The 12,228-nt window shown below is 45.0% G+C and overlaps 1 protein-coding gene across 2 annotated transcripts; it reads right to left on the bottom strand.

Annotated features, from left to right (window-relative positions):
* Positions 1 to 1,110: 1,110 nt before the first annotated feature.
* On the bottom strand, positions 1,111 to 11,911 carry HERPUD1 (homocysteine inducible ER protein with ubiquitin like domain 1). 2 transcript variants are annotated; one of them, XM_088471928.1, is made up of 8 exons: positions 11,686 to 11,911; positions 8,439 to 8,516; positions 8,268 to 8,324; positions 5,977 to 6,110; positions 5,775 to 5,876; positions 5,296 to 5,631; positions 4,400 to 4,505; positions 1,111 to 1,720 (listed from the first exon to the last, which is right to left on the bottom strand). In XM_088471928.1, exons 1-8 carry the CDS (start codon positions 11,818 to 11,820, stop codon positions 1,574 to 1,576), a joined length of 1,095 nt encoding a protein of 364 aa, XP_088328054.1. In that variant the 5' UTR covers positions 11,821 to 11,911; the 3' UTR covers positions 1,111 to 1,573. The 2 variants fall into 2 exon arrangements, with proteins under 2 accessions (XP_088328054.1, XP_088328055.1); XM_088471929.1 differs by having other exon boundaries at positions 1,111 to 1,717.
* Positions 11,912 to 12,228: the final 317 nt, after the last annotated feature.

The following is a 12,228-nucleotide window of genomic DNA, read 5'->3' as shown; positions in this document are numbered from 1 at the left end:
GATAATGGGAAATTATCAGGATAAAAATTGGGGAGACCAGTAAAGAAATTGGGATTGAAGTGATAAGATAGGTAGAATAATGCAGAAGAGGTCTGAAAAATTGTTCCCCCCTAGATGCAGAATAACGGCTGTGTAACAGTCACATAGTGCAGCAGTCCTCAAGGCTCCCCCAACAGTTCAGGTTTTCGAGATATCCTTAAGCACAGGAGCTTAAATCAAAATGACCGAGGGAAATTAAAATCGCCTGTGCTGAACCATGGATGTCTCTAAAACCTGAACTGATGGGGAGCCTTGAACACCTCTGACATATAGGGTAGTTGGGAATTCCCCTATCAATCTAGCTTTCCTAATGAAGTTACTATTGTCAAGGCAGACTGTATGTCCTAGCAGTGCAAAACACTGGGCTCCCACAGTGACCTGTACACAAGGGCCCTCATTCAGAGACACTCGCGAGCGCTGTGCACAATCCCAGCAAGCGGGCAGCGAGCGGGTCTGAATCAGGGCCATGGTGTTTCATTTGAGAACGGTTTAGCAATTGGGTGGCCAGGAAGGAGCCTATTGTTTCTCACTACTTCAGTGGAACTCAAGATGTCATTGTCAAGTTTCAAGCAAGGTGAGGTGCACTGCAGCACAAAAGCTTTTACAGTACAGTCAGCTGTCAATTAACTATATTTAGTAAATCCATGAGCAGCAATAGTAAACCGCTAATGGGAACGGTGTTCTGTACAAGGAACAGAAGGCCTCAAAAAGATTGCTTCACTTCAATTAAAGTGTTTTAATTGTTTTAACACTTCCCAACTGAAGTACCATTTTTTAAACACCAACAATTGAAAAGCTTTCCATGTGATATAGTGAACACCGATTTAAAAATGAATAGTTGATACATTTTCTAGCAAGGCCCAATGCCCCCATTGGAGTCAGTCATTTCTACACTACCCAAATATTCAGCTTCTCCCAGTACAAGGAACTCGTGACACTCATGGGGTCCAGAGACAGACTAGACACAGTCATTACAATGGGCTCAACAGTTGCACATTCACATCAGATTTAGGATTGTAGTAAATACACACTGCAGACTGCAAAGGCAAAAAAGTACTTTTAAAGACAATACAAAGCATTTCAATTTATTGAAAGTATTCACTAAAGTGCAGGCTATTGTGCATGAAACTTGGGCACAAAGAGGAAGAAGTTTTGAAATGCAAAGTAGCATACTGCATACAGTAATATATCTTCTCCGCAGCATGTAGACGTCAAAGCAAGGCTGTCCAGTATACTAGAATTTTTACAGTTCATCAACACTACAATTAGTGTAAATTATCCCGACATTCCACAAGGAATCATATGACACGAGCAGAGGTCCGCTCAGATTTGCATGTTGTAAACACCTCTTTGGCCTGGTATAAAACAGTATGCTTTAGGTAGGAAATTCAGTCACACTGATAGTCTTCTCACAAAACTACAAAGCATCAGTTCCTACACCGGCTCACTTTTCGGCCATGTAAAAGGATGGAAGACTAGAAGCATGGGCTGGAAGTCTGTATTTGTATCTGAAATGTCCCTTGTCACTTTGCGGTCACTGGACGATTGCTTGTGGACCTTCTGGGATTAAAGAAGCAAAAAATGTTTTGAAAAAGACCCAGGCTGTAGACACAAACGATTGCGCCTGAAGAGATTCAGCGGCTGTCTCATTGCGGACTTCCCCAGCTTGATCATTTTCCTGCTGAAAAGCAAAAAATCAAAATGTATTGTTTTCATAAGGCATCGCCATTCAACCATGAATAAGATGTTAGAGGTTAACAGTTTTGTAAAATCAGCGTTCTATAACTAGATCCTATTGCTTATTCACATTCTGAAAAAACACAAACTCCATACAGACAATGGGTTTAGAAGATAACCTTAGGACACAGGCAGATTGTTCCGTAGGTCAGGGCTCACAAACCCCAGGGACCAGGCCGCCATCATGGCTACCGGATTTTGCTACCTGGCTACCAGATTTTGCAGTAAAGGAGGAAGTAGATCCTCATCAGCTCTGGCGGAGATTCGTGCCTATAGTATTGCAGTGTTCATATCATGCACAGGAGTGCATGTGCTGAGTGTCGCCTGCGGTGACTGCTGTGCCTGTGTCCATCCCAGCCTGCGCTGACTACTCCTCTCCATCCTGGTCTGCTCTGATCCCTGCTGTCAATCCCAGTCTACGCTGATCCTCCTGTACGTCCTCGGCTGTCTACTGTCTCCTATCTCCGGCTGCATAGAGCTCTCCGGTAGTAGGGTCTATGCGTGGCCAGAGGTTGCAGAGCGGCTAACAGAGGGATAGTGGTATGACCATGAGGGGAGAGGGGTTTTGTTGTACTTTCTGGCACCATTGTTTTATGTGATATGTGGTCGGTTATTACTGGAGGGTGGAGCAGGGGAGCTGTGCAGAGCAGTGAGGAGGCCTCAATTTTACTGTATCCATTCAACTGACCATTGTGTGGACTAGTATAGTGTGTATAACAGTTTTTTTCGTGGGAGGGGGGGGGGGGCGGGGGGGTCGTTGTTGCGGTGGTCTGGCTCCTACAATTTCATCCTGGCTCCTGGATTTTAGAAAAATTTGTCAAACCCTGCCGTAGGTAAATAGTCAATTATGTTAAGATTTAAGATATTGCTCTCAAAAGTGAGCAATGTTGCCTACCACAGCAATGGAAGCAGCCTTTGGGCAGGCAGCAGTGATAGTTTGCCCATTAGTTTACATCAACTCTCTATTCTTATGCTGGCCATACACGGTAAGATTTTCTGTCCAACCATCCCAACTAGTTGATTGGTTGGAATGAATATCTGGTAACGTATGGGAGTAAATGAGGATCAGCAATTTGCTCCTAAATGCCAGAAAATAGATTAAAATGGTCGTTCAGACAAGTTTGTTAAATGTTTGATCTCAACAATTTGTTCAAACAGTTTTTGTCCATTTTCCTGCGTTTGGGAGCAAATTGCTGATTGTCATTTGCTTTCTTACCTTACCAGATTTTCATTCCAACCAACCAACTAGTTGGATGGTTGGACAGAAAATCTTACCGTGTATGGCCAGCATTAGTTACTAGCCCTGGCGATTAAATAAATGCATTCTCATGAAATGTTCGATTAGACCACAATGTGGCTTCAACTATGTTTAGTTAAATGGTCCAGTACACTTCACACTTCTTCCAGCATAATGGACAGAAGACCTAGCTAAGCGGCTCTCAAACACTGTCCTCAAAGTGCCCTAAAGGCCCCTACACGATATGGTTAATGATTTGGCTGATTCCGACGCATCAGAACGACAAATCATCCATATTGTGCTGTGTATATGGACTACATTGTGTAGTGCGCACTCCCGTGGGGTCGTCAGCCGCATCGCCTGATCTTTGTACATGCAAATGATGAGGCAATGCAGCTGACAATCCCATGTAGTGCTATATGGCGGGGCCGGCATATCATAGCGTTCCCACTAGGCTGTTTTAGCGGGGCGCGGCGCCCTGCCCTCCAGGAGGAGAGCAAAAAGCGTCCTGCCCTCACAGCCTGCGGGTGCAGTCTTCACCCGCGGGACACAGTGTCCCGTAGGTAAAGAAATGTACGGTGACCCGGTCACCACCGGAGAATAGACGCCGGGCGCATGCGCCCGGCATCTATTCTCCCTTTCTACAGCGCTTGGGGGCTGCCCGGCGTATAGACACGCCCCCTTTTCATGACCACGGCACCTTCGGCGCGCGCACAAGGTTGCCCTCTCTACCTGCGGCGCCCTGCCTGCCGCCGGAGCTAGAGTGAACACTATATCAGGCAACATATCGCCCACTGTGTACGGAGTGCCCGATATGTCGGCCCTGGAATAGTGGGTCACATCGCTGGGTACATAATAGTTTAGTGTGTACCCAGCTCAGCAGTCTGTGTTTTCCAAATATCCATGCTTGAGCCCAGATGGTATAATCAAACTGACTGAGGTATTAATTAAATCTGTGCTTAAGAATGATATCTTTACAACCTGGACTGTTAAGAAACAGAGGGTGGAGGTTGAGAACCACTGATATAGATTACTCTCAAGGTCAGTCAAATTCACTTTGCTCTCTACCCCTCTGACCTCAAGACCTGTTGCTATACACTGAATACTAGTGTGATGGCAGCTCGTTGGTAAATGACAACCAGAAATGTTTATCCATCCAAGTTTTGCAGCCTATTAATAGCCACGTTACATTGGACAGCACACAAAATATAAAGGAGAAAGGTGAGAGATGTTCAAGACTTCAGGCCAAACATACAATGTGAACCAAAGCACCACAATTCAATATCATAAAAACTAAGTCACTGTTGAACAGTCAAGATGTTCCCTCCATTAGCATACTACATACTCAAAAACAAGAAATCTGCAGCAAAAGTCTCAGAAACTCACTTGCAAGTTATTGTTTTGATCCTGTTGATTTGGTACAGGCTGAGGAGCAGGAGCCGCGGGTTCTTGAGGGCGTCTTTGTCTAAATGGAAACCATCCTGCTGTGTGCCTGCAGTAAGAGGAATGGTTCAACATCAAATGATTAAATAGGACCATGGATTTTGTTATACAACCAGCTAAAAACAAACAGGTTACTTTGCTTTTAAATCTTTAGCCACACGGTTTTAACTGCAGAACATTGTCACATGACATGGGAAAGAGGGTCCAAAGGAACGGTGCAATCAGGCACTAATGTGATATCACTATAAATGCAGCGACTGAATCACTAGATTTTGACAAATGTGGACAGTCTAACTTTGGCTTGAATGTCTAGGTATCACAGAGTTTGGTCATCAGTCACTCAGCTCTCAGTCCAAGCAGCAAGGTGGTGTGTGTGTGGGGGACGGGTGAGGCCAGCTGGAACAAGGACTATGATGTAATAACAGACTGAGATGTATGCTAACCCGATGGTCGGTGCAGAACAGGTCCTGCTCACGCTCACAAACAAACCCTAAGCCACAGACTGATATGCTGCTGCGTTTTGGTAGCGGAGCAAGTGCGTGTCTGATCTCTGTGCCCCGAAACAGGGGCGTGTCACCCATTTTTTGGGGAGGGTCGAGGCCAGGGTCTGCATTGGCGGACGAAGATTCCTGGCCTCTCAAGTGACCAGGACCCGACCAGGCTGCAGGTCGCAGCACTGGGATTGCAAATGCAGCAAGGTGATATCTGAACCCATCCTGCTGCATTTGCATTTCAGAGGGAGGGTATTGTACAGCCAACAGTAGCCCCGTAAACAGTTTCTTCAGTTATATCCCTGCTCGCATACAAAATGAAACTTGCTACATGAACAGGATACTCACAGATACATCAATATCATGGCTCCGAGGACCATCATGAATCTGCTCAGGCTTGAGTAGAAATACAAGATACTGAGGAAGATCGAAAACCGTGCTGCTGTGTACACCCAGTCCAACCAATCTCTGTTCACATCATCCTCTTCCTCCACTAGCCCTCCTTGAGCGTTCATGCGCAGGTTTTGATTGGCTCCTGGATTTATCGGGGCTGGACCTTCAGGGATGGGAGCCTGGTTGGCTGCAGGAAAGGGATGAGGCAAGGGGTCCGGAGCAGCAGGTGGTACAACTGGTATCTCCTGTCTTCTCTGAGATGGGGAACTGGTAGCAGCAGCTGCAGCGTAGCTAGAAGCAACACAGGTATGATATACAGAAATTATTGAAACTATTACAGCTAATCTTGCTAATTATGAATTTAAAGACTACTGGTTTGACAAAAGCTTGAATAATTTTTATTATTATTTATAGCATAAAATAAAGAAACTTACTATTGCATATAGTACTGCCTGGCATACATTTGTTGTAGCCACATAATCTGCTGGGGGCTGTACAGAGAGAATGGAGTGAAAGCCGCATTTGTTCCTTCAGCCCTTTATAGAAGAAAAAGAAAAAAAGGTTTGTGAAGTCGTGTATAGGAATGCAGTGATATGACCAAACAGAAGTCTATGTCATTGGGATATGGTTTAGTACCTGGGTGTGTTGATCTGTGCTGCAGGAACATTCTGTGAGAAATTCCGCTGCCTGATGCCATCTGCTTGAGGAGTAACATTGTTGTGTGTGCTGGGTGTGGCCACCGGCTGCGGCTGCTGCTTGCTGTCTTGACCCTGGAGACAAGATATTAATGTTTATATAATTACAGATACCACCCAGTCATTATGTACAAACATAAAAGGCATCTGTCATTACTCATTTCATTCTTTTTAGGTCATGAAATCATACCATTGGGGCATCTCATCCAGGACAGAATACCACCCACTCATATCAAGACACCAGCTATTGACAGAAATAGGCCAGGAGAAGCTTGTAAGAGTTGTGACAATTCTATATCGATATGGGACCGCTGGTTAAGGATGGTTAACTAGTTTAAGTGTGTGTCATGCATCTTATACCATATATATTGCTATTTTATGGTATACACTGGGAGGCTGAGGGCTGCTGGATTTACATTTCCTTGGTGGCTGCCCCTAGCTGCAGCCGCCGGGTGGGGAGTGCAGCCAAGCTGCCCGATGAGCACTGATCGGCTGTATGGCAGACACTGGCAGAGGATACAAGGATGCAGAGGGGCCAGGAGGTCTCAGAGATTGGCAGCGGCTGGAAGATCTATCAGCAGCCACCCAGCGGGCATTTCTGACTGGTCGCATCAGATGCAACTATGTCAGGGGAGAGCCCACCCTATTTGCATCTTATGCACCCACACAAGGCAAGTGGTTAAGCCAGAGGTTCTCAAACACCCTAACGGTCCAGGTTGTAAGGATAACTAGCCTTCTCGCTTGGCGTTTTAGTGGGGCACCACGCCCTGCCCTATTTCTAAAGGGCAAAAAGCACCCTGCCGTCCCACTGAAAGCCTGTGGGTGCAGTCCCCACCCGCAGGTCACAATGTCCCGCAGGTGGGGAAAACTGTGGTGAAGCTGTCACCGCCGGTGAATACGCATGCATCCAGCATCCACACACTGGAAGCAGCCCGGCATGTCCGTAAGTGCAAGGCACGGAAGCCAAGAGTGACGAAAAGGGGACAGGTCTTAAAGACGTCCCCTTTTCCTTGGCCACACCCTTTTCGAATGTACCCTCTCTTTAGGTCCGGCACCGGACCTACAGTGAACACTAGATAACCATGCTTGGGCACAGATTACTTCATTAGTACCTCAATTTGATTTAACCATCTGTGCTCAACCATGGATATCCTTAAATCCTGGACCGTTAGGGTGCCTTGAGGACAGAGTTTGGGAACCTCTGGGTTAAGTAGACGAAGCCTACAGGCATTGGTCTCCAAGAGTCAAACCTAGCTCTCAAAATCCACTAAAAATACTTGTGCTAAATTTAGTATACAGTAATTAATCTAGACCAAATTTAGCAGTCTTCAAAGACTGATACACAAGTTAGGCTGCTGATGGTCTTTACACTACATAATATCAACACACAGGAGTGTGGTCTGGCAGGTTAAAGTTCAGGCAACATATTTAGCGATGGAAATAATTACAACTCTGCCTACTTTAACAATCACCACATTTGGTTATACAAGTAGAGTGCATACCGTTCTATACCTTCCATGCCTTATTTTGGCAATTACACCACATTAAAATGTATTTATTGCCAACCAACTCACAGCCAAGTGCCACTATAAGGTTTTTGCCACTACTGGACAACTGCTTAAACTAAAAGTCCCCATACATCTGCAATGGATTGGGGTAATTTGACGATGATTGTCCCAATAAATCGCCAATGTATGTGCTTCCCCAATTGACAACTACGATCAAAAAGGGATCGCAATCGCCAAATCAGGTTGTCCAACATGTTGGATTTCACAGATCAATATGGGCTGTAGATTGCTATGGTAACAATCAGCCAATATTCCGACCGTTACTAGTAAAATTATGAACCTTTCAAGATTGGGAGATGTGTCTTTCCTGAAAAATATCTGCAACTCACTGAACAATATCTGTAATGTATGGGTGCAGATTGCTAGATTGTGAAATCGTTAAATCAGGCAACAAAACGTCAAATTGTTCAATTGTGGTTTTCAGATTGCTGATGTGTGGGGGCCTTAACCCCCCCCCCTTCCCCTGAAGGGTATCTATGTAAACTGCAGAATGCTTCTGCCAACAGACAAGGGAAATACAATCGTAATTCTGCACAGCAGAGAGAAAACATACAGCAGTGTGACGCTGTATGAGGAAACACCATTACAGCCTGAAGGGCGAATTGTACACGAAACTCTGGTGCCATTTCTGTACATGCATTCCATAATTAACTGACGTACTCACCTGATTCTGCAGAGTGCTTTTCATAGAGCAGACGAGGTGCATGACATGCCTGGTCTCCTGCAAAGCAAAAACATTTATATTTAGGAACACGCTAACCTCAAAGAGCCACTTACAAAAACATTGCTGATTTAATGATTAACAAAGTCACATGCTTGGTCAGCGGATCTTTACCTTGGACAGGACCTCATTAAGCTTCAGGTGGTCAGGGAGCAGCTTCCCAGAATAGATCAGCCTTTGGTCTTGTTCCATCTGTAAGATAACAGCAGAGAAATCTCGTAACTGATTATTCTGCTGATGGAAGAGTTGTCACACTTCGGAACAAGACTTCCAAATGCAAGGAGAACAAATGAACTACTGTTATGTAGACCACCATATGCGCAGAGCATAGCCTCAACACAGGTCAATCCAATTAGGTGCTGATTGGGTGAATTGCCATTGGAACCGCATGATAGAAACTCTGCAATACGCCAATTCGCCCCCCTATACATACAGCACTTACTCACACCTACTTAGATTGACCCCAAGGTGTTAAGACATTCCTATAAGCAGCACACACTGATCAAATGTTAGGGGACCAAATGATTGGTTTAGATTTAGATGTTGTTTTATATTTTTTGTAGTCAATACTACCTTTACCCATTACAGATATAAACAGACTAGTCTGCTGTGCCTTGGTACAGTACATATAGAAAAATAGTCACAAATCTTCCTGCACACCAGCTTATTCTCCAGGAATGCAGAAGGTCTAGTTCTGAGCAGGATATTTTTTTTTACCTTAACTACTGCAATAAACAAGTGAATCCCTGGTGTAAGCAGTCAATAACCAAGACACGGTATAGAATCATTACCCCTCTTTAAAACAACTTCCTAAAGCGACTTCAAATATGGGAAACACAGACAAGTTTTATGCATTACACAGAAGCATGAAGAGCCAATAAGCAGGAGAGAAGTTATGGAAAGTCTTGCATCATCCTAAATAGCAGACAGAACATAACCCCCTCCTTTAAAGCAGATAATTGGATCATTACGTACTACTTTGCTAATATTTACAGGTTCTTTGTTATACTAAATGGACTTTCTGTGCATATGTAAAAACTATAATAAACAGGAACTCAGATATCACACTTGTACCTATTGTAAACAGGGTAGACCTGTTACCCAGACATGTCGGGCAGCTTTGTTTGCAGAATAACAGACCAATCAGGGCCATTGGTAGGAGGCCTTGCCACACACACCTCCCTATCAATCCACTGCTACTGTAATAGAGCAGCTGCAGTTTCTCCTACAAAACCGGTCAAAGTCAAAACACAGGTGGCTCTAACACACAGGTCCTTGACATTGTACCTAGCAAATGGGTGGGGTGGAACAGCTGGCTGTCCAAAATAAAGCCTCCTCAGATGGGACACTGGTAGACAAACCATACACTTAAAAACATATACAAACCGACCAAATTCTCACAGTGGAAAAAAATACTTAATTGTAGACAGCAGAACAAACTGACAGTCTTATTAAGTTTACTAGGCAAAGGTCCCATCCTCTGGGAGTAAAAGCTAAAAGCAGTTATTTCCCAGCTTATAAAAATATTAGCACAACTGGTATAGTGGTTAGAATTACTATCACACAATCCTCAGGTCCTAATCCTGACCAAGGCCCTATCTGTGTGGAGTTTATATGTTTTCAGTGTTTGCATGTTGTTTCCCAAGGGTGCGCAGATTTCCTCGTTCACGCTAAACACACACTGGTAGCCTCATAAGCTGCTGATAAATAAATGAACCCGTGTGTGTCCATGTGATAGAGAACAAGAACACCAAATCTTGGAGACAGATAACGTGGAGGGGGATAAAGTAACAACCAGGCAACTACTAACCATTTTTTTCACGCACAGCTTGTACAGTGATTGGTACTTTATCACACTACACTCTCTCTAAAAGGCTTGAAACATCATCCCCATAGATTGTAATATCCACTGGGTACAGGTGCAGATGACTAAATATTGTCTGTACAGTGCTGTAGAACACTTGCACACTATATATACGCTAAACAGGGGGAGATGCATCAAAGCTTGGAGAAAGTGGACAAGAGATAAATTACCAACCAATCATCTCGTAAAAGTCAAGTTACAGTCTGGGCGGTATTCAAAAAGTTTTGCGTCCGCGATAAAGTTCTGTCTGCCCGACTTTTTGCCTACATCGCGTATTTTGGACGTGGAAAACTTATCGTGCGCACCCCCGCTATGCGTCCTATTCAACTCCAAAAGACGCGAAAACGGCGACCCGTGAAATCAGAACCGGCGGAAAGTGGCGTTGGAATAGGGGATATCAGCCTGAACCCCCAAAAAAGATGAAGAAACATTGGGGATCAATGTAGTAGTGCCCGAATAGTCCTAATAAAACGGTCTGTGGTACTTAAGTTGGTTCAGTAGTCTCTAATTAGTGTCTTTGCACAAGTGGTGAAGAATTGCATAAATCTGTCTTTTTTTTTAGAGAAAATTAGTAGTCTTGGCAAATTTGGGGTACTTGAAAATGGGTGCAAGCATATTTTAATGTCTGTAAAGTGAGGTTTTAGTAAAAGTTAAATTCCTCCTGCAAAGAAGCACCTGCAACCCCCAAAACCACTTGACCCTCTTAGTGCACCCCCAGTACCTTATTTCGCTAGTTTTTGAAGCTATTCCCCCCACTTTGTGCCCCCAAAATGAAAGTACTTTTTTTGGGGTCTCCTTAACTTTTTTCCATGGAATTTTTTGACGCAGTTAACCATTGAGGGGCTGTTCCAAAGGTTCTGAGGTGTTTCCTCACCTTTGCACCCCAAAATAAAATGATTGCTCTTTTCTTCTGCTATTCTGAGGCAAATCTTTTTCGCCTATTACACTGCATTGACTGTCCACGTACGCAAAAAGCGGGTGGAATTGAATACGGAGATAAGTTTCCGACACGCGAAAAGACTCAATCGGTGACACTTTTTTGCGGATCTCAGCATTTCGCATTTAATTGAATACGGCCCTGTTAGAAAAATGAGTTACAGGAGCTGATTGGCTGATACTTGTCTATCCACCATGTCTCTCCAAGGCTTAGTCCTTCTCCCCCTATATCTTTAAGATATGTCATCCATATAATTAGTAGCAGAGAAAGCCAATGAGCCAAGTATAGAAATGAGGATTGGGACAGTAAAACCTTTAATGTTGCAATTACAGCTGAGCATTGGGGGCAGCTCAGTATACAAATAGGCTCAAGCCGTAGTGGGACGACAATACCCAGCAAGCCTAGCCTCGGCGCTGCTGTAACTGGAAAGGCATGCTGAGACTTGTTGTCCTTCGCCTTGGACGTTGCTTTATCCCCAGGACAGGAGAGGCGATGATGCAACACGCAGCCCCTCCCCCGCTAAAAGCCTTTTGCTGCACATCCACCCCCCTTGCTCTCACCGGGTGTCCTGGCAGCTCCCGCCGCAGCTGGGCCTTCAGTTCCCGGACCGAGAAGCTGCGTGGGGCCTTCACCTCCCGCTCATCCTGCTTCAGGCTGGGGCTGCGAATCAACAATGTCACGTCTCCGTCCGCCATGTCTGAGAGTCCGGACCGCAGCGTCACTTCCTCCGCTCACACTAAGCTCCCTCCGTCCCCACAAACACATAGCATAGCACGCGCGGCGCCAGGGCTGCGGCTTTTATAGCTGCGCTCCTGTTACCAAAACACTGTGTGGCCGGCACCGATTGGCTAGCAGAAGGCCTCATGCCCGAACGTGTACCAATAAGCGCAGTGCGATATGACAGTGGGCGGAGCAGAGCTGATGCAATCAGGCGATAGGGACAACAGCAGCACAGGGAAAATTCCGGACCTCCGTTAAAAGAGGATGGCAATACAGTCTTTGCGCACGCGCATTAACCGCGCATAGTTGTGTGGCAGCCATGGTGACTTTGGTCATTATTGGCATGTCAGTAAATGTAGAACAGGATAGAATGATGTGACAGA

Source organism: Taudactylus pleione, unplaced genomic scaffold (assembly GCF_031769625.1).
Source record: "Taudactylus pleione unplaced genomic scaffold, aTauple2 ptg000117l, whole genome shotgun sequence".
Classification (NCBI taxonomy): domain Eukaryota; kingdom Metazoa; phylum Chordata; class Amphibia; order Anura; family Myobatrachidae; genus Taudactylus; species Taudactylus pleione.
The sequence above is the reverse complement of the archived record's forward strand: the minus strand, read 5'-3'. Positions and strand labels throughout refer to the sequence as shown.